This window comes from Crinia signifera, chromosome 2 (assembly GCF_055691185.1).
Source record: "Crinia signifera chromosome 2, ASM5569118v1, whole genome shotgun sequence".
Classification (NCBI taxonomy): Eukaryota; Metazoa; Chordata; class Amphibia; order Anura; family Myobatrachidae; genus Crinia; species Crinia signifera.
In genome coordinates, this window is record NC_139218.1 from 41,334,031 (window position 1) to 41,357,470 (window position 23,440).

Below are 23,440 nucleotides of genomic sequence, written 5' to 3' on the forward strand. Positions count from 1 at the left end.
CATGGCCAGCAGCTCTCAGAGTGCTGGCCATGCCCCCCACAGTGTTGAAAATGAGACCATGCCCATTTTGGGGTCCCATGACAGGACTGCGTGCCGGAGTACTGAATCCAGCCAGGAGAAAGTTGGGAGGTATGAACATATAGTGAGATGGATATAACATATAGTAAGATGGATATAAAGTATAATGAAATGGATATAACATATAATGAATTGGATATAACATATAGCGGGCAATAGAAAAAAAGACCAGTTCTGAAACCAATAAAGTTAATAAAGTTTTGTTCAAAAAAGGAAAAAGTTGCTGTATTTCTACTGTATATAAGAAATATTTGCCATTTATATATGAAGGAGTTGGACAGTAGTAAAATAGAGTTGGAGACAAATGTTTTGGGTTACCAACTTCAAAGCCCTGCTGGATGGACTCAAACTCTATAATGGCCCTAGAGATGTAGCAAGCGGGCATGCCCAGCACTCACGGCTCATGTGTCTGTATGTCGGGCGGCCGAGCAGACCACTGGGAGAACAGTCATGGTCTTTGTGTGGCCAGGCCGACCCATTAGGCCATCAGCCCTTCCGGCTGCTGGACAGATCGCCACTCCGGTCCTGTCGGATGGCAACATTGTAGTTGAACGTCACTACGCTCAGCTCCACAAATCCTTAGAAAGTGGTATTTCAAAGAATGCTATTGTTAGGTCATGTCTGTAGATGTGTGTTTCTCTGTGTCTTGTTTTATTTATAAATTGATGAACCTGTTGTACGGAGGAATATGTCAGTCATCACTGTGAGCAGGCAGACATGAGATAAAAGAAAAAGTAACATACACCAAGTGGTGCAGTATTTTCGTAAAACATAAAAACAAAACAAAAACAAAAACCAAGTGACTACTCCATTTACTGACGGCCAGTAAGACTGAGTAAAAACCACCTTCCATAAATTGTAAGTAGCATAATCCCAGCTCACCTATGAAGCCTGCAAGTGGCTGATTCAGATAATTGGCAGAGTTCTTGCAGAGCTTTTCCAAGTCCCAGTGGGTTTCTGCATTTTCCAGGAACCTGGCTTTTTTCCTGGAGAACTAGAGGGAGGTATGGTTCTTGGCTTCCTGAGCTGAGCTTCGTACGGGTTTGCTAGATCCTTGTGCTCTGATAACGTTGGTAAGGGAAAACAGTGTTACCCAAAAAGCTTGTTTTGTTCCCTTCTTTTTCCTCTTGTTACTTTTTTTTTATGACACACCTGTCTCATAATTTATGTGACGTATGGGGGAAATAATCTGAAATTATCAAAAATATGGAAATCATTGCCATGTTTTACGAAAAATCTGTACCTATATAAGCAAAGTATCCAGTCTGATACACAGCATTTTTAAATAGTATTACTGTATGTCTGCTAACATAAATGAAACTGTGATGATTTTAATTGCTAGAAGATTAAATGTATTACATTAATTATGGGATGAATATATTTGTTATGGTTTGTGGAAATGTTGAGCCTTGCACAGCTCTGACATGAGAAAAGAGGGATAAAAGTAGCCTAGGAGCAGGGATTAAACAGAGTTGATTCCCTCACCGCCTGCAAACAGACTGGCGAGAAACGACACTATTTACACAGATCCCCCGAAAGCAGCTATGGGCCTGAGTTGGGGCGTGGCCAACTCCAGAGAGACATGGCAACAGTCCTGAAAAAATATGTAGAGATATTTTACTTAGAGCTGTAGGTGCACAGTTATTTCTATAGAGCATACCTATTATTCAGAACCTACAATCTACACACATTCATTCTAGGGTTAATTTTGTTGGGAGCCAATTAACCTACCAGTATATGATTGGATTTTGGAAAGAAACCATAGTGCCCAGAGTAAACCCATGCAAGCACTGGGAGAATATACAAACTCTGCATAGTTAGGGCCATGGCGGGAATCAAACCTATGGCCCCAGTGCTGTGAGGCAGCAATGCTAACCATTATACTGTCCGTGCTGCCCTGCTGTCTAACATTTGTGGGCTACATTTAAAAGCAGACAGTATTTATCATGTACAGAAAATATTAATATTTGCTCCCCTTGCATAGCAACATGGTTTGTTCTAGACACAAAGTTACTCACTTTTTCCAATTAATTGGTGGATTTTACCTATGGGCTGCAGGACTGCAGGTCTCCAGGTAAAATCCGCCAGACTGCTCATAGTCAGTAAGCCAGATGCATGGGACTGCACTGGCATCGTTATGACTGGCAGTGATGTCCTAATGGAAAGTCTACCTGTCAGTCACAGACACTACAGGCAGTCCTAATGGGAGGTGTTTAAATCCTGTGGGACTGCCATTCCGGGCTTCAATAAGCAGAGAGCGAGCTTCAGCCCTAGCCAGCTTCTATGGGCTGCGTCCAATGCAGTCCATAGAAGCTGGTATTTTGTGCATATGCACTGATCCTAGCTCCTGCCAGATCCATTGCACAGGCTGTCTCCTCGCCTCTCCTCTCCTGGCAGGGGGGGTAACTGCAGCCCCATCCTAAAAGTAAGTAGGAACTTCTGCCGATTCTAAATCAGAATCAGCCCCAATATTTGCTGGCCTCAATTGAAAATGATCGGGCCCTCAGTCTTGTTTCTTAAGGCTTTTTAATATCTTGAAAACTCCTAATAATTGTGTACGGCCTAGATGAACACAGACATGTTAAGTTAGCATGACCTCATACATCGAAATCTTCTTTTTATCTCAATGTCAGACATAGTTTTTCCATTTTCAAAACTTTCTATTCGGTGTAAATCCTGCTCTGAGTAAATGACAAAAGCAATGGACAAAGTGGCAAATGGTGGAATTGTATTGATTTTAATTACATTTATGAAGAACTGCAATTAATAAAACATTGTATGCAGCCTAATGAAAGTTATATGCAATTGACTCAGAAATTCATTAGAAGTTTATCTGAAATGAATGCAAATTTAAACCTACCTAGTCATTATTAAAGCAGATTAAAAAATAAAAAGAACATACAAGAATCATACTAATGATCTGCCCATTTTTTTCTAAAGTGTGAAATTTAAATATTTCATTACTTTCTGTCTACGATTCTGTAGAAAAATCAGTTTCATGGAAAATCAGAGCTCCTGGTATTTATATTGCCTTCTCGGTGTAAGATAATACATAGATTTCTTCCACGAGGCGGAGTCTTGACCCAAAGTGTCAGATCATGAGATTAAAACACTGATAACAAAAAATAATAATAGTATCATTATTCATTCAAGTTCATAATGTTTATTATGGGGACCAGCTGTTGATGTTTTTAAACAGATTTCACAGTGAACTGGGCATTATTTGCATTGGCTAATAATACCACTTCATTATAGTAATAAGTTGCTCCTAATTTATCTCTAGATAATTAAGGTCCCTATTGATATTCATAAAATATTCTCAGTTTTTGCTATAATATAAAAGTCTTGCTTAATTGCATGTTGCGGATGGCAAAGATGTGCCGTGACCCTCACCAGCCAATTAGACAATTGCTTTCATTAGTCTTGTAGTAGATTGCTAAATGTACTGTAGAATTTTGTGCTGGTTAGAGTTCATTGCTGCTTTTCAGGTCTTGGCTCTTGGGTTCTAGAGTACTTACAAACCAAGGGAGACTTTTTCTTTCCATGTTTTAAGGTGTTCTGGATTTGATCAAGACATACTGTACTGGTAGGTTAATTGGCCCTATTAAGCTTGTAGTCTGAAGGACATGTTATGCAATAAATAAAAGAGGTAACTATGAATGTTATTACATGTTATATTATTATTATTATTATTATTATTATTATTATTATTATTATTATTATTATTATTATTATTATTATTATTATTGTTATTATTGTTATTATTTATATTATTATTATTATTATTATTATTATTATTATTTATATTATTATTATTATGACATTCTTCTTCTTATTATTATTATTACATATACATAATTATTATAGTTATTATTATATTATTATTATATTATTATTAATATTATAGTTAATATTATCTATTATTATAATTATTATTATAGTTATTATTATAGTTGTTATTATTATTATTATTATCAATAATAATAATAATATTATTATGACATTATTATTATTATATTATTATTTATTACATATACATAAGTATTATTATAATTATTATAATTATTATTAGTATTATTAGTATTATTTATTATTACATATACATAAGTATTATTATTATTATTATTACATAAGTATTATTATTATTACTATATTATTATTATTATTATTATTATTATTATTATTTTTATTATTATTATTATATTTCAATATAATTTATGCAATGTGAAATTATTTCTGTGAGCAGCTTTATGCCTAATATGTTTAGATTTTATGTGATCTATGAGCAGAATTCCCCTCCCATCATTTGTTTGCTTCCATTTCTATTGCTCTTGTCCTTAATGGGTTTTGGGCATGGAGGTGGAGCCCTAACACCGTAGCACATTTGTAGTTGTACAGTGTTTATTAGGAGATAGCAGGCTGATGTAGCCCTGGCTGATGAGGCCAGTGTGAAAAATTCAAAATGTGTTCATGTAAAGTGTGATCATTACAATTGAATAACTACAGTTTGGATGAACACGGAATGAAAACCATCTTACAACTAATCCAACTACAGATGATATTTTGTGCATATGTATGTACATATCCGTCGCCCTGCCATCCTCACTCTGTGAACACTACAGTACCGTAACCAAGTTCTGCTTAGCACCATTTGTAATGTTATGCAATTGTAATTTATTGTACTCTCAGTGAGGCACAATATTTATCACCGGTCACTAGCTGAACATTTGCCTCAATGGAAGCTTGTATCATTTATTCCTAGTTTTGTTTTAGATGCAATCTAGGGTCAGCTTGAAAATGTATAGCTGAGTAACACTGGTGAGCAGGTATTAAATGTTTAACCTTAACAAATTCAACTTCATTATGCTCTTAGTCTAAATATATATATATATATATATATATATATATATATATTATTATTATTATTATTATTATTATTATTATTATTATTATTATTATTATTACAAACACACCATGTAACACACATTGCTTTTCTTAATTTTCTTAATTTCCCTATAAAGCAGTTACTTTATTCATTCTCCCAGCAACTCACTACTTAACATCTATTCTTGACCTCTTCATATCCAACACATTCAGCTTGCTGGCTACCGTGTTTCCCCGATAATAAGACCTACCCGGAAAATAAGCCCTACCCTTGATTTTGGACACTGTTCCTAAATAAGCCCTACCCCAAAAATAAGCCCTAGTAAAATTTCATTATCTAGATTCTACACCTGCTAAACCCCCCTGATCCCCCACTCACCACCCCTAACCCCCCTCACCTCAGTTGTGTAGGTAAAAGCACAGGCTTCTTCTGAAGCCGCTTCTATTCCCATGGATGCATTGCGGTGCGGTACGTCACCGCGCACATAACGCGGTTGCAGAACGGAGCTGTGTCACAGCAAAGAAGAGCTGGACATTATTGAGACTTAAAGGAGTACTGGGGTATGTTTACCTTTATCACGGAGGACTGGGGACATGTTTATTACTGTAAGGAGGACTGGGGGCATGTTTACCGGTATAATGGAGGACTGGGGACATGTTTGCCGATATAATGGAGGACTGGGGGCATGTTTATTAAGGAGTACTGGGGTATGTTTACCTGTATCAAGAAGGACTGGGGGCATGTTTATCAAGGAGGACTGATGGCATGTTTCTTGACATTTGCTGTCAATGTTCATTAAAATAAGCCCTACCCCTAAAATAAGCCCTATGGTGTTTTTTGTTCAAGAAAAAAAAATAAGACAGTGTCTTATTATCGGGGAAACACGGTATAACAATAATATGGCTCACCCAATTAGACATTGCCTCCCCTGCAGCACTGTCACATAGTTGTCTCCACTTCACACGCACCTCCAGGCCAAGCTGATATCTCTATAACAGTTGAGAAAACAAGACTCAGACCTTTCCTTTGTTCCCCACATTCAACCTGTCTCAAAATCATGCCAAGTGCATCTAACAAACGGGTATGGATCATTAGGTCTCAAACAGTTAGGTCGACATGCATCGGGTCAACACCATTAGGCCGAAATGCAGAAGGGTCAACATGGGTCTAGGTCAACATGGGTCTAGGTCAACATGGGTCTAGGTCGAAACATCATTAGGTTGACACAAGCATTAGGTCGACATGGGCAAGGTTGACAGTCAAAAGGTCGACATGGAGTTTTTAACTGATTTTTTTACCCAAATGTCGACACCTTCGACATGGACACTGAAATATAGCACCGCTTCGGGCACTATTTTATTCTCCCGCCATGCCCTAGTGGATGGTACGGCATGAAATACCGCCTGTCGGCACATGACTCAAAAACAGTGAAAAACCCAATTTGACCTTTTGACTGTTGACATTGCCCGTGTTGACCTAATGCTTGTGTCGACCTAATGACATGTCGACATAGGCCCATATCGACCTATACCCATGTCAACATTTCTACATGTCGACCCAATGCATGTCGACCCAATGCTTGTCGACCTAATGACCGTATCCCCTAACAAATATATTCAAAATATGACCATACCTTATACAAGACACTGCAAACACTCGTATCCATGCTCTTATCTCCCACATTCATTATTGCATTAGACTTCTTCTCATCACTACATTCCATCCTGAATGTATCTGTGAGTCTAATCTTCCTCACTAGATCTTTACCATCTGCAAACTGCTATCTCAGTCCCTCCATTGTTTACCTGTATTCTACCATATTCAATACTACATCATTTTACTTACCAAGGATATAACTAAACCATCCAATCTCTACGCTTATCTCAAAGTATCTCCCATCTCGACTTCTTTGCTTTTCACAACATCTACATCTCTCATTCACACTCGTTCATGATTGCAGGACTTTCTTTGGCTTGCATGCACTTTGTAAAATGACTTTCCAAACACAATACTACTGTCTTCTGGTCTCCAAACCTTCAAATGTTTCTAGAAAACTCACCTTTTTAGGCAAGCTTATTAAAGTCTAGAACCACCAACATAACCGTAATAAACCTATCCTATCCAATTGCATCCCCACTGTACAGTCCAAACATGTCCTCACTTATTGTTTCCTCCTTCACTGTTCAATTCTCCTGACCCCAGGCCAACATTGCTGGCAATGTCATAGAACACACCAAGAAACTGCTGCGCTCGCAATGCCCTTTTCCTTATGGAATGTAAGCTTGCGAGCATGGCCCTCCTACCTCTATCACTGAATACCAGGTTTGTTTTATCACTGTTGTTTCCAACTGTAAAGTACAATGGAATTTTAATACTAAATATATCTAAGAATGATGTGTTGCGAATGTATTTTCCTGGTTTTGATAGGTAAAAATGAAATAGATTCTGGGCAGATGTAATGTTCTTCATCAAAGACAACACAGCAATGTATTAGTCTCTAGTTAAGTGTTCCGTCAATCACAAGAATATTTATTTTTGGAGTGTTTCAATACAATAGACTTTGCTGAGGTGGTGCCAGCCATTGTATTTGATGGAATATGTAGCTTATCTATGTTATTTGACCTTAATTGTATATTTTTACATTAATTAAGTTATTTGATAGATATTTTTAAGAATAAAAATGTTTAAATCTGTACAATGTCTTCTTTACATACATGCATATAGCGTAGGTCTCTATACACTATGGTCATAAAGAAAAAGATATCATTAGTGAAACAGCATACAGTAGACACATTTTATACTGTATATATATATATATATATATATATATATAACCAATATTTTTTATGCAAAACAGCAAAAGCATGCTTGCTTTTATAATTCACAAGGTAGCTGCTGGTGTCAGATGTTTCTCCCACTCAGTGATGTGTCATTTCTAAAACTAACCACCACCAGCTGCCTAAGGAGACACATGACGAGTTTTGGATCAAAGGAGATTACGGCATGTCTAGTTAGACTGATTTATTTCTTTTTTTATTCATTTGTGAAAATAATAAAATGACTTCATATAATCCCTAATAAAAATTTCTTATTTTGGTATAATTTTTCATAGTATATTCCAGTTTAAGGGGGGTATTCAATCCCGGCTGATGATTGTCGGGACATCCCGAAAGTAGGGACCCTGGCCCGTTCTCGGCCCACTCGACTGTTATTCGGTAGGGGGCACATTGAATCCCGCCAACAAAAAGGGCCCAGCAGGTTTAGCTGGATCATGGAGAGAGAGAGTAGTCCTAACACCTGCAATCTATCAAAACCCGTGCAGTTTCTCTTCCCGCCATGGGTGTCGGTGTCTGCTGTTTTTCATCTAGCACAGTGTGGTCTGTATTTCTGCACTGATATGCAGACCAGACCTGTGCTTGAAGCACCACAGGAGAGAGCGACATCCCAGGCAGGGATCCTGGGTTGTCGCTGTACATCTATCCTCTTCTCTATTTAGAATGGGGAAGGGTTTCCCTGTTTAAAAAAGGGATAGGAACTTTGCGGTTTCCTAAACCGCAAAGGTTAACAATGTCAAGTGTGTGGTTTGACCTAATTAACCTTTATCCAAGAGCTTGTGCTGGTTATAGAAATACAGGTTTTTGTTCCCCTGTATTTCAGCAAAGAACCCGGGGCTGGTTATGATCGTGGGGGTGTGGGGAGGGGGAACCCCATACCATTTTTTATAATAATTTATTTATTCTATTTTTTACACAGAGAAGCCTGCATGGATCTGACTGATCCACGCAGGCTACAGCTAAATTCGAATGGAAAATGAGGTCTATTCGTATTTCTTGCCGGATTAGTTGCCAAATTCAGCAATACGAATGTGAGTAAAGGAGATGAACACTATAGAACTCATTGCCATATACAGCCGCGTTCTATTGATGGTGTACTCATTCGTACACCAAAATATAGCTGAAGTTGGCGTTCGTGGAAACGGCATATCTGCCAAATTCATCTGATAGTAAATCAGCCGGACGTCTAATAACAGCCATAGTTAAGATCAAATGGGTACCATTAAATCTTAGTGAATTTACCTCGAAGAAAGCTTACTTTGTCCCAGTTTTGGTTTAAAAAATTAAATAAAAATAAACATTAAAGGGATACTTTTAAGTTTCATGAAATTCTACATTTAAAAAAAAAAAACAAATGTGCTTTTTTGGTAATTTCATTTGTTATAGTCCACCCTGACAATGCAAACACAAACATAAAACCTGTGCTTTGCAGTGAGCTAAATGCTTCAGACAGTCCTGTGCCTGACTCACGCGTTTCTCTATTAATTGTTTTTTGAGAAGATACACATTATTAATATGCTGTGTAATAAATTTTTGACAACTGGTGATCCCATTGTAATGAAAAAGAAAATGTCCCCTACTTATGATGTGTCTAATTACTGCACTGAGAACAGACCTTTTTACGATTTGTTCAGTCTTTAATTTAACTGAATATAAATGGTATGAAATGCCTTTTAGTTTGGGCTTTGGCTGGCATTGTATATCTCATTTCAATGAACAACATTCACATGCAAATACAGTTTGTTTGGAGTGGATACAAATGCCACTAACATGACTGATGAGTGCTTTTGATCAGAGCTTCTCAAAATGAAACATTGAAAGAGAAAACGCTTTTCAAATTGGCATATGCAATCCTGGGAATTAATTATTTAATAAAAAAAAAAATTCACGAGTGACTTTGAAGAGAGAGGTATAAAACAAAAAATGATATATGTCTGGATTTTCTGTTTGATTGTACCTGCATATCGTTCTTGTCTGCTGGAGCTGTATTTTTTGAAACTTCCTTGATCGTTAATTAGTTTTATAACTTCATCATGGTATGTATAGTTACCCGAAGATAGACGGATTGATTTATTAATTATCGGTCAACGTTGAATCATGCAGATTGAGTAGCGATGGTTTTGGTGGACAGTTTGCTTTGGCACAGAGAGAATTAGCTGTCAGTTCCCGAGATGTTGACAACTGAACTAATCAGGGTACTGTCACAACAAGAGTCAGATTTTAAAATTCCCAAGGCACCAATAGTAATGTTTCAGTCCTCACAAAACCTTTATCTACTCTCTCTCAAGCTTAATAAGGACCCACTGAGAACCAGAATGTTGGAAATATTGAGTTGGGCAAATAGAATTATGGCTACCTTCTGATAACCAGCGATAACCAGCGATGCTGTCACTGGAATCGTCTATTGGGTTTCATGGGTACTATATTCAATCATGTTATACAAATGACTGCAATTGTGTCTTTTAAAAGTATTTTTAATTTATTAAGTAAAAAATGAGATACTGGCAATATTCTTCATAAAAACTATGTGTTATTAATATTGGGAAAATTCCCCATTGAGGAAAGCAGATTGGTTAATTGTAGAATAACAGAAGGCGGAATGCTACGTTATGTGATGCACTGGCCATCCAGTGGTGAAACTATGAATTGTCAAGGCACAGCTATGCTAGCATGGCACAACTTCATGTCACAACAACATAATAGATACATTGAGTGACATGGCACTATTTTCACAAAGGTAAATGTGGACACATCTTGGTTGTTCCTTCAGCCCTACTGTCGTTAGTAATTCATTCTACAATGATACTGTCATTTTTTGGGGTGTTTTTTGGTGAGATCAATTCTTCATTTGTCTGTGTGGATTTTCTTGTGCTGGCCTATGCATTTACAAGTGTATTTCCCTTATTCCTAAACGTCATACTAAATATTCTAATGCAGAGATTCCCAAATGTGGTCTTCAAGGAACCTTAATGGTCCAGGTTTTAAGGAGGATATCCTTGGCTGAACACAGATAGTTAAATTAAACTGATTGAGGTACTAATTGAGTCACCTGTTCCCAAGCTTGGTTATCCTTTAAACCTGGAACATCAAGGTGCCATGAATACCATGTTTTGGAACTACCGGTCTAGTGGATACTAGTGCATCTAAAAGAGCAGAGCTGCCAGAAAACAGAGAGCAATACTATATAAATGTCAGCCTTCCCCTTGTTCATCTTTAGTGACTGTGCATAGTGCAGCTGCGTCCCTGGTTCTGAACACTCCACCACCAGCACACCATCGCTTACAGCATAGGCACTTGCAACAGCCCATGGCGTGCTCAGAATATTCATCTCAAATTCTTCTAAACAGGACCTCTGAGGCTGTGATCCCAGCCACGTACACCACCATGCCAGTAACACTCCCATGACATGCCCTTGAGATGGCTCTATTGGTGAACCTTCCAGTCCCCCTCTATGTCCCTGCCCATGGTGCGGCACCCCCACTATCCACGTCGGCGTGGAGTTGATTTTATATAGTGTGGCGAGTGCTGCGAGCCACTGAGCCCAAAGCGTGGTGAGCGCAGCGTGCCCCTCGAGGGGACGCGTATTACTTTACATGTATTCCGCGTCCCCTCGAGGGGCTCGCTGCGCTCGCCATGCTTCGGGCTCGGTGGCTCGCTGCGCTCACCATGCTTCGGGCTCGGTGGCTTGCTGCTCTCGCCATGCTTCGGGCTCGGTGGCTCGCTGTGCTCGCCACACTATCTAAAATCAACTCCATGCCGACGTGGTTAGTGGGGGTATGAAAAGGTTGAAGGACGCGTGCCGCCGCCCCTCGCGGGCTCGCTGCGCTCGCCACGTTTCGGATTCGCGTTGATAGTGAGGGTGTCGTGGGGGTGCTTTTAACATTGTAAGCACCCATTACGGTGCTTATACAATTAAAAATCTTATGGGAGGGCCATTTAACATTGAAAGCACCCATTAGGGTGCTTATACAATTTAAAATTGTATACCATCGCATTGTATGCCATTGTATGCCATATACAATGGTATACGATTTTAAATTGTATGACATCGGGTGCCATCGCGTCGCATCGCATTGCGTACCATTGTAAGGCTTATGGTATACGATGCGATGGGCACCGTGCTAGGAAACAAGTACCAAAGATATAACCATAAGTGATATAAGAATCTATTTCCTAAGCCTTGGAGAGAAATTAGATAAAGTACCAGCCAATCAGCACCTGTAATTTTTCAAACACAGCCTGTAACTTGGCAGTTAGGAGCTGAATGGCATGTACACTACTTTATCTCTGGCAACTTTATCGCTCTCTAAGGCTTAGTAAATAGATTTGTAATCAGTTTCCTTAAAATCTGCTATATTTTAAAATGTTTGTAGTAAATATACTACATACATACATGTAAATAGGTTTCACTAATGATGGGGTTGCTGGCAGCACCGTTGTCCAAATAATGGACACAGACACATGTGTTGCATTATAAACCTAGTCAAGTAATAAATCCTAGTAGCCGGAACACAAAGTGTAGCAGATAAGTGGAATAGTCTCCAGTCAGAAGTGGTAGAGGCTAAGGGCATTATTCAATCTGGCATTTTGACTGTCGAACATCCCGACAGTTAGAATCCCGGCCCATACTCACCCAGCTCAACTGAAACTCGTCAGCCGGAATTCAATGTTCTGCCTGTCGCGTGTCAGGAAGTGGGCCTGACTTTGAAAACGGGCGTGGATTGTCGAGAAACAGCCATGAATTTGAGAATCCATTGCCGTTTCCGACAAAAAAGATCCAACTTTAAACTATCAGATCTGTTTTGTCAGAATCTGCCTTCTATGCTGTCAGAAACGGCAGCATAGAATAGGTGGGAGCTGCTATTACCCCAGTCGGAAATTTTATTAACCTCAATGGAAGAGTCCGAAGTAGGAATGGAACATGTGCTTCCCACCAAATATTGGTGACCATTTCCGTTTTTATATAAATAAAGCTTTTTCTGTAATAAAAAGAAAAAAAATCAGCACCATCCATCTTTAACTTGAAAAAGTACTTGATGCACGAAACGCGTCCGATCCGCTGCCCTCCGTGAAGACCCTGCCATCCCTTGCCACATCCTGCACTGCAAAGCCGCACACATCTTGCAAGTGACGTTACCTCTCAGCGTGCGCCGGCGAGTCGGAGGAGAAAGGAGAAGCGGCTTTTCGTCTACGCTATGCCGCCAGCACCTCCCGCTTGACCCCGGCGTCTGTCAGCATAGGTAGGGAAAGTGCAGGCTCACGGACACATCAACCACTCTATTAAGAGTGTAAACATTGTTTTATAATCATTTTTTTCCCTTTCAGGTGCTTTGTGCTTTCTATTCTTTTATTGTATGTCTTTATGCTTTTCTCCACCCTTAATCATCTTCCCTTTAAAACTACCGACCTATTCTATGTTTCTATGTAACGCTGATCCCATGCATTTATAAATCATTCCTAGTGATTGAGATCAGTGAAACTGTTATTTAATAATGAGATATAAATAGACCTATCAGATGAGCTACTTAAAGCACAATGAATATTCTCCAACAAGACACCTTTATGTGTAGAGAGCAATGGCCGCCGCCTCCTGCAGTGTGTGCTTGTTTTATCATGAATCAATATACCACTTAACAAACCAATGCCCTTTCCAAAATGCCAATCTCCCCAGTAATCATATACACTTAGAAGTCTAGCAGAGTTTTACAAACAGATCTGTCTACATTTACATTTTATTATATAATTCATCCTTTCAACCTTTTCTGGTTTCTAAAATGTATTCCTAAAGTGAAACAAATAATAATACAAGATATCAGGAAAACATGGCAAAAAAAATAAAATATAAACCTTATCAGGTCGGTCTTTACTTTTATGTCTGTTATATACGGATTAAATGAGTTTTTCCTATCTATGTTTATAAAAATTACATTGAGTTGCCAAGTAGCTTGTCTCCTTAGCATGAATGAATGTATCCCATAGGAAAACAAAACAAAACATTTAAATACATAAAAAACAATAAAATAGCTAGTGTAAAACTGTAATGCAGTTTTCTACAATCAGCAGTCTCTACATTTAAGTGCATTCTGTAATTACACATTATGGAAGCAGTCGTAATGTAGGGTTTAGCAAATGCATATAATAATAATGTATCCTATCACAATTCAGTTGCAATGAGTGTGTTAGAGAAGCCATGTTGGAGGTTCTTGAGATGCCTCCAGGTGAGTTGGCTCTTAATTTAGAAATCCATAAATATATGACCTTAAGTAGGTGCTATGATCACGTAGTGTAGGACCACCAAAGAAGAGACACGTGGCTCTCAAACATGTGGTGTTTGCAATTGTATGTCATTTATAGCTCAGCATTACTATTGTTATGTAGAATGTGCACTCCCTCAGGTTGGTCACGACCCCTTCTTCATCTGTGCAGCATGCTCAATGTTGACTATATCGTCAACAATGCATGCTAGGAGGGGGGGGGGGATGACACTGAAAATTCTTGGATTTCTTTCAACATCTGTATTAGCCATAAGTATAAGAGTTTCTAGAGTAATGTTACTAGCTAAAGCCCTTTCATAATTGATGCTGGTTAGCACAGGTAAGATGAGGTTTCTCTTCCTTTATGGTGTACAACTCGTCTTCAATAGCTGGTTCCTTCATCTAAGGACACTGACTTAGATGAAGAGTTGGTGCCAGTGACCTCTCTCTCTTTTCCATTCTATGAAGGGTCACTCGATGGGCAAAGTTAAACACAGATCAGTGGGTCAGAAACATTACATATAGAGGTCTCAACCTCCCAATCAGTAAGCTCTTTTTACATCATGCCTCATGCAGTACAAACCTAGACAGTATTGTAGAGTCCCTTTGATTTGGAAAAATAATTGTATCAGGTCTCCACAAAATTCCTATTCCACACCAGATCAGGGCGGGATGCTTGTCAGATCTTTTGACCAGCGTAAGTCCAAAGCTATGAGCAGTACAAACAGAATTGAAGTTTACATTTCATAAGGTATTTTCTTCTTATCACCAGTATTTCTACAATCTTACTGAAACTAATGGTTATTCATATATATGTCCAATGCCCCATGCAGCCACCTAGTTGGCAAGAGATGGGGATTTGTTTTTGAGAAGAATTACACGTCTACTTGTTTGAACGTTACTGTCAATCAAAAGAGAGGAATGTTTTTGTTTTTCTTACATCAGAGAAACCTCATTCTGGCTCTTGGAAAAGATCTGGGTTATCAAATAAACAGAGAAAGCTGTGTAAATCCCCTCGCAAACAATCCAATTACTGTGGTTCAGTGTAGGTGCAGAATGACCCCTTTTGATAGCTTCATAGACAAAGTTGGACCTGGAAATTGTTTACTGAAAAGGAAGAGTTTTGTAAAGACTTCCTGCGGCACTTATAGGGAATTTCTCTTATAATGCGCCTGCAATGTTATCTAAGTTCCTTGCTATGTCTGGGAATGGGCTCAAATGTTCTAATACATCTCCCTTTTTCAAACTGTGCAAGTGTTATGGGAAAGGCTCCAACTTCTACTTCCAGCTCCAATACTGTGAGAGCACTGGCTAATGACTTGTTTAGGCCAGCCCTGCCCCAATCCCACCCCCACTTTCTTTAGGGCTCGATTCAAACCTTCTCGATTTGCAGCGTAAATTTGCTGCCTACCGAGTGGGTAAATCCCACCCTGCTGAACGCAGCCCCTCCCCCGCTGAGTGAATCTCCATACTAGCATGCTAACAGATGTGTACGCTTACAAATCCACTCGCATGCGACCGCACAGAGGAAAAATCGATGGATGCACGCCACCAATGATTTTTCCAGCCTTCGGTCTGAAAAAGTAAGTCTATACTTACTTTTCGCTGAAATGGGGGCAGACGCGGATGTCATGTGACGTCAGCCGCCTGCCCCAAGCAGGCATGGACATTGAGTGTCTCCATGGGTGCGTCCACCGTTTTTGTGGGCATGCCCATAAAACACTGGGTGGACCCCAACAGCTGCCCCACCCGTGCGTACCCTGCCTGCATGCCTTTGAGCAAATGCGCTGGCGAGTGTTTCAACGTGCGCATATTCACACATGCGCATGTGCAAAACCCCACCATTGGCCGTGGGAGCGAATTTAGACCTGATTGATGGTCTGAAACGCCCCTTTAATTTCATCCAGTATGAATAAGGAGCATATCGGGTACAAAAGAGTATAGGGGAACGCAAATAAACCCTGGTTTAGCAATATGCGTATGTGGACACATCTGTATATAAAATAACCCAACAGAAATTGGATCTTGTCATTGACAATACTTTGTTCCGCCGGCCCTTGTATATTTATAGCCAACACTTTTTCCGCATGATGCCCTCGCTTGATACCCATAAAACAGCACACTTTAATAAAAAGAAGTTACGAATATAATTCACAGAGTTTGTCGTCAGTACAAAAATTGTCTAAGTTATCAGTTCTTTTGCCATCAAGCCTATAGTCATTTTCTCCGGCGGATTATTTATTGAGCCAGTACTTTAAAGAGCTTTATTTGTTTAGTGAACTGTAAAAAGATACCTTGAATCAAAATAGCTTGAATTCTATTATGAACTAGAAAAAAGGATAATGGAAAAAAATATCCATACAAAATACTCATTAAGCCATGTATAATATGCTTTTAAAAATCCCTGACACTCATAATTTCAATCTCGTCGTCAGTGTTTGGGTGCATCTCTATTAAATGCTGATAGATTGATAGACTTAAAAAGCGAGTACAGTACTGATAGGCTTGGAGTGTGATAAATTATTTGCCCATTGCACATCACCGTGCCTGCTAGGAATGTTTTCGGCAGAGGGTGCCCCAAGGCTTTTATAATGCATTTTGTGTTAAACATCATACATGGGCAAACCAGCTGTCACTATAAATTAGTTCTGTGATGGCAGCTGATAGCGCAAGGTAGAATTAGTTGCAATTATTATAATATATGCATCAAACCAGACAGCTCTGGCCAGATAGCTAGGATTTCGAGTTGAGGGTCATCTTATCATAACACCGTCTTAATATGGCTTCCAAATGATGCTGTGTTTGTACATTCACTATATTGTGCTAAAGCTTTCCTTTATATTTAAGTTGAAAAGAGGGGTGCTGAGATGGTGCATACTGGTACAAACTGATTGGTGCTGTCTGGTCTCCAATATTCAATGTCCCCCCTCCACTGTATGCTCAGGTGTACCCAGAGGGATACATATGGATAGCTATTGGTGGGGATGTTGGTGGTCAGAATACCAACGATGGCATCCCAATGAATGGAATTACAACTGGGGTTAAGCAAATATTCTTACCTTCCTCCCGCCCTCCTTTTTCCTAACCCTCCCTTTTTGCAGCCTAACCGTCCGCCCCGCAGCCTAACGCTAACCCTCCCCACTAGTGCCTAACACTTGTATTCTGCCACCTAAACCTTACCTTTCACCCCACAGCCTATCCATCATTTCCCTCCCACCCGGCCGATCCCTAAATCCCCCTTAGTGCCTTGTGTAATCTGTTGTAAAATCACTATTAACACACTGGTTAAGGGCTTGCATAAAAGGGTGTGTTTTCACTCTTTGCAACCAACAACATGCAGTCCTCACCAATGTTACAAGTACGAAGATCATAGCATATGCAAGTCAGACCCATTCAGGAGGGTGTATTGAGACAACAGCATCACATCTCGGTGACCTGCTCTTAGCTCGAATTTGCACAGTTGTATGCACTAATTTGCACCTTGAAGGGTTCAAGGGTTATTGGAATGATCCCATAGTGGTTAAAGGATCAAGCAATGAAAAGAAGGGAGAAGTGGACCAATGGAGAAGTTGCCCATATCTCAGTAAAGAAGATGCCCATACTGATCATTTTACAGAATGCACTTGATAAATGTTACCTTAAAGCTGATGGTCTGATATGGCAACTTCTCAACTTGACCTCTTCTCCACTCTTTTCGCTGTTTGGTACATCTATCACATACAGTAGTCTCAGACAGGGGACTTTCAAGAGAGGATGGAGCCCATGTGCAAGCTTTGTGTGTGTCCTCTCCTTTCTGAAGTTCCATAGAAGTGCACATACACAAGTCTTTGGATACACATTGCCTGTGTAATCTAATCTCTAGTGCTCATGTGCGGTCTCCAAAAACATGGCTCTCTCATGTTCTCGAAGACAAATCTTTACTGCGCATGAACAAATCACTGAGATAATGGCAGTTGTCTCAACTTCTAAGTGAGTTCTTCTGCAGCAGGAGCACTGGTATTGGGTGTGTAATGAGGCCCTCTTGGACCCAGGGGATTATGTGCACAAACACGCCTATGGTCTCTAGTACTTATAGATGGATGTTGAATAAGACCCAGTGCATACAAGCAATAATGATCTCTGTAATCCTTTCACAGGCACGTTTGATGCATGATATGTATCATAGCATTGACAGTGTAATGGTGGACAGTCAATGGGTTGACATTAAAGGCCAACATGCAAAAGTTCGACACTTGAGTGTCCATGTCAACACCTAAGCCCTTGGACCCCCAATTAGTGTACCAAATTCCCTTGCAAGGTTAGCTTTGCTTGCCATGGTTTGGGTCAGGTGCATTACTCCACTACCACTGCCCACCCTTTGCCATTTCCAATCGTAGTCCACTTTGATGGTGAAGTATGAAAAAGTTTCATAAATAAAAAAGCTCAGAAACCTTTTTGATGTATCAACCATTGCAATTGTGACGTCGTCGACTTGTTTCGACATCTTGTCTATGACGACTTTGTCATGTCGACTGATCGTGTCAGCCTATTGACGATCAATCTAGACACTGTTGACAGTTAATCCGGATCCTACGATGTATGATAAACATTTAAAAATTGCCCCTAATTATTATCATGATGAAAATAAATAGCAAAATGGTAACCGCACCATTCAATCAATATAAAAAGATAAAAGGTATGTAACAGTGCTGGTCACCCCAGAACAGCTGCTGTGTATTTTTCCTAGTAAACCCACAAAAAGGATGGTTGCAATACCAACAGACCATTGTGCAGTTGGAGAATACCCTATTGTCACTCCCAGCACAGCCTCATTGTGATCTCTGTCATCTTTTCCCGACAATACACTCCAAGCTTCCTACTTAAGGAAAATTACTTGGTGACAGTTAGCGTTGGGCTTGATAATTTGCTTCTCTATTTTTAAAATCAATATAAGATCCCTCTCTTTGTGCACAGACATGTTTTCGGTAATGAAAAAAGTAATTCAGCTCCGTGTCAAGTAGGCCAGCCATTAGGAGAATATTCCTACAGCGTATTTCATTACTTTTATAAGGTCCCTTGCTTATTTATGACTTTCAGACTTATTTGGGCCAGGAGGTCCCAGTTCAAATTCAAGTCTCTTTGATTATTAATATCATTAAATTACGTGCATTTGCCCTACTAGCTTTCACAAAATGATTAAGTTATCAAACGCAGGTTCTGTGGGTTTTTATTTGCCTCCGGGGGGGTAATGGAATTTATATTTCCTGCAATTTATTTTTCAGCTGAGAATATTTAAAAAAAAATTAGATTTTGATTTGAATTCACATTTACCTATGAGTTGTTTTTTTCACCAATAAAACAAACAATCTATAATTAATTGTGTTAAATAATATGTGTGATTGCATTGGCTGTGGAATTGTAAATCAAGGACCAGGTGACTACATATTCATGTTACAGGAACTTCTTAGATGTCTTTTTATTAACCTGTTGAACTTCACCATTCTTACCGACTTTCTATAATCCAGCTCCTGGAGAGTTCTAGTTAGAACAACTGTATCTATACCTCTGGCTGTTAACAGGGACAGTTTTGGGTCTTCTCAAAACCCTTTATTGAGCTAAGTATAGATGGATATAAATTATTTAAAAACCTATAGAAAGCTTAGAAATGCGTCCAAACCTCTGAAAATGCTGTTTTCGGAGGGTTGGAGCAGGGCCAGAATTAGGGGTCAGGCCGCACCTAGGCACAATATTTTTGGCCTTCCCCTGGACCTGGAGGGAGGATTGCAACGTCCCGGTTCCTGGGTCTCAGATCCTAAATCCTGGGTCTGGAAACAAATATATAAAAAAAAATTGACAGGGGTGACACGTGCCTTTATCCCCCCCATGCATACATATACACACAGCATACATAAATATGATATACACACACCATACATACTGTACAATAAACATACAGCATACATATAAACACAGAAACGCAGAACATACATACACACACACTTAAATTGTACAATGCAGCCATAGTGAGACTGGGCAGCCCAGGTATCCTCCAGCTGGTGGTTCTGCGCTGCTGTGAGCTGCTTCTGCGAGTTGCTTATGCAGGTGACCGGCGCTCTGGCTGAGTGGGTGGTGACTTCTGGACCGGGAATGGAGTCATCAAGCTCCTGGCCTCTGAGGAGAGAAGGGAGCTGGTGGTGCGCCCCCCTTCCCACTAACATGAAGTCTGTACAAATATGAACAGAGCCCTGTCCTGCCCATTGACTGCCTGCGGGGAGCTCCAGTAGTTTGTGCAGAGAGCTGGAGCAGCGATGAGCCGAGCCTGCCCTACCCATTTACAGCCTGCGGGGAGCTCTGACCATGTGTAGTGTCGGATTGCAAGCCATCAGAGCTTGCAGCCCGGCAGCAAATCAGGAGCCATTGCTGCCTGGCTGCAAGTTCCAATAAGCCTGTGACCGGGGTTGCATTTAACTACCGGTGGCACTGTTTGTATTAGCGGCTGCCTGCCATCCATAATATGTGAAGCCCCTAGGACCGTGCTTCGCGGGCTTTGGGGAAAATCCCCCCGTGGGTTGGAGGGTGCCACACATGCCACGGAATGCAATTCTAGAACTTGCATGCCGTGGGCAACGCCATTTTCATATGGCATTGCCCAATAGAATCCTATGGGTTTCAATCACACAGTGATCCCCAGTACTTTCTGCAGTGAGTGCTTAACTCGCTGAATGGGCAGATACAGTAGGATGCAGGGTCATAAACTTGGAAGTCCTATCATTGCAAAAGATATGTCTTCTCACTCGAGCTGCCCTTTGTGATATTACTCATGTATAAAGCATTACTAAATGCTTATAGTGTGTGGCAGGATGCTTCATGCGACCCGCTCTAGGTGGTGTAGCAGTATGTATGGCATTGCAAAAAATGAGCGGTTAATTCACAGGAAGGAACCCCCCCACTGTAGATTGTGCATGATGTGTGGCGGCCATACTGTAGGTGAAAGGTATAAATGACCAGCTTCTTCCTTAAGACGGTGCTCCCATATTTGAATACTACAAAAGCAGTGAGAAAATGCTGTTACATGATATATACTGGGCCTGACTCAGATTTGGAAGCAGTGCGATTGTTGGTGGATCTCAGCCATTTACTTTGCATTGTGCATGTGCCAAATGAAATTGCGAATGACGGTTACAGTTAGGATATTGATGCAGAGTGATTGACAGTCAGTAAGTGTTTGTAGTCAGTAATGAGGTTTAATCGCAGGTCACCACCAATGTTTTTTCCTATGCATCGAGGATGCACTGTGCCAGGGTTGGATTGGCAGACTTGAGTACAGAAGAACCCCCCTGGTGGGCCCCACCTTCCTCTAGGATGCACGTCTCAGACTTTGCACTTGAATTATACATTATAGATAAATTACCTTATACTACAAGGGGTTATGGTGCATTTTATTTGCAATTATTGTGCGTTACCATGCATGCATGTACAACACTTACTATATATATTTCTTAAAAGGCCCACACCATGCACCCTCTGTTGGTTAACCAAGCATCTATGAAAGCTGTCCAGACCCCTATGTATGGTCCCCTTCCACTGCATTCACATGGTGGTCCTATAAAGCCAAAATAAAAAAAATAATAATAATTTCAGCAGTATTTTAGGTTCAGCACAGTACTGTGGGGTAGATGTATGAAGCAATGATAAGAAGTGATAAAGTGCCTGGTACTTTATCACCGGCCAATCAGCTCCTGACTGTTAAGTTTTAGGCTGGGTTTAAAAAGGGACAGTTAGAAGCTGATTGGCCGGTGATAAAGTACCAGGCACTTTATCACTTCTCATTCCCTTATCACAGCTTCGTACATCTACCCCTGTTGTATTGTTCAAAGATAAGGCAATTAGTGAAACATGTAATTTAATGTAGACTTAAAAAGTGAGGGTTCTAGATTAATGCTTGGCACAATGACAGTGCATGGCTAGAACTCATGGTTAATCGATAGGCAGAATGAGTGGAGCTGAGATGGTTGCTGTGTAAATTAACTATGGTTACAGTGGAAATGAAATATTTAGAACCCGCTTGCTCGGGCCAGCACTGACTTAACATAACATGATGTACTGCTTTCATTTTGCTGCGCTAGATTATTTTTTTTCTTAGATCAAACAGGTGGTGACTGTTACACAAAGTGCATAGATTTAGCACCACACAACCTCCTGCATGTACAAGTAGGTGATCTGCTGTCACCACACGTAACACCTATAGAGGTAATGTAGCACTTTCTAGGCATGTCAGATTACCGCGTCAGTTCCTATTATAATTGCTTTCCGACAGGTCTTAGCTCTGAGTTCTTACCTTGATGCAGGTTGGAGGTTGCAGTTTTATTTACACTCTCTAAATGTCTTCACATATATTGGAACATGACTTGTATGGTGCTTCTCTGCATATTCGTTTATTTATACTACTACTACTACTACTGCCTTTTCTTTATAAGCAGATATAAATAACATATCCTTTGTGTATGGCTACACATCTAAGAATAGCATACCATTTTCCCGATTTCCGGTGGCTGCTAGAAGGCTGCTGTGCCAGGAAAAGGGGCGTGGTTTAACCACCAAATGGGCAAGGGTTGGATTTGTTTACGTGGATAGGAGTGTGTGGTCTAGAGCAGTGGTTCCCAACCTTTTTTCTCTTTCGTACCCCTTTATTAGGCTTTTCATTGATAAGTACCCCCTCCTCTCATTTTGAAATATGGACAGTACTTAGCGGTATGCGGATCCTTATGCATGTCCTGATATTAAGGAGGAGCGGAGGAGTAGTATACAGCAAGGAATCATGCCCTTCTGTGTCTAGACACTGGTTGTGTATTATCCAGGATTCCCGCTAACACCGGTAGGATTAATGATGCTGCTTCCTCCACCTTTGTCAGTGCTGGGCAGATGACTGCTGATGTCTGAGGGCAGCATGGGAAGCTCCCAGTGGATTGCTGGTCAGGCATATGACACAACATGGTTTGTCTCTATGGCAATGGGTCTTCTTCAGCCATCAAAAGACCTTTTCATCGTCCGCCATTACCAATATTATTTTCAAGTACCCCCAACTGGTCTGCAGAGTACCCCCAGGGGTACTAGTACCCCAGGTTGGGAACCACTGGTCTAGATCATCATGACTTCCCAATTGGGAAGGATGTCTGTCTCGTAGACCATATAACATGCATGATGTCAGCATGATAGGACACTGGTTTATAAACAGCCAGAGCATGTTCATTGCATTGAACTGTGTGTTTCCATATCCGCTATCTAATGTGTCTTTGTTTATTCTCTTCCTCTCATGCAATCATGTCCTTGACCCCAGTGACTGCTTTGAAGAATAAAGGTAGAGGTGAGTTTTGGCTTTAGATTAACGCTTGTAGAATACTACACTTTGC

The 23,440-nt window shown here is 40.2% G+C and overlaps 1 protein-coding gene across 3 annotated transcripts in view; it reads left to right on the forward strand.

Moving 5' to 3' along the window:
* CADM2 (cell adhesion molecule 2) overlaps positions 1 to 23,440 on the forward strand; it is a 1,292,583-nt gene that overhangs the window by 854,110 nt on the left and 415,033 nt on the right. For 2 of the 3 annotated variants that reach the window (XM_083171927.1, XM_083171929.1), the window contains exon 2: positions 23,368 to 23,394. The exons of the other annotated variant lie outside the window; for it this stretch is intronic. In XM_083171927.1, the coding sequence (XP_083028053.1) occupies positions 23,368 to 23,394 (27 nt within the window). The remainder of the gene's footprint in view (positions 1 to 23,367; positions 23,395 to 23,440) is intronic. 3 annotated transcript variants of the gene reach the window in all.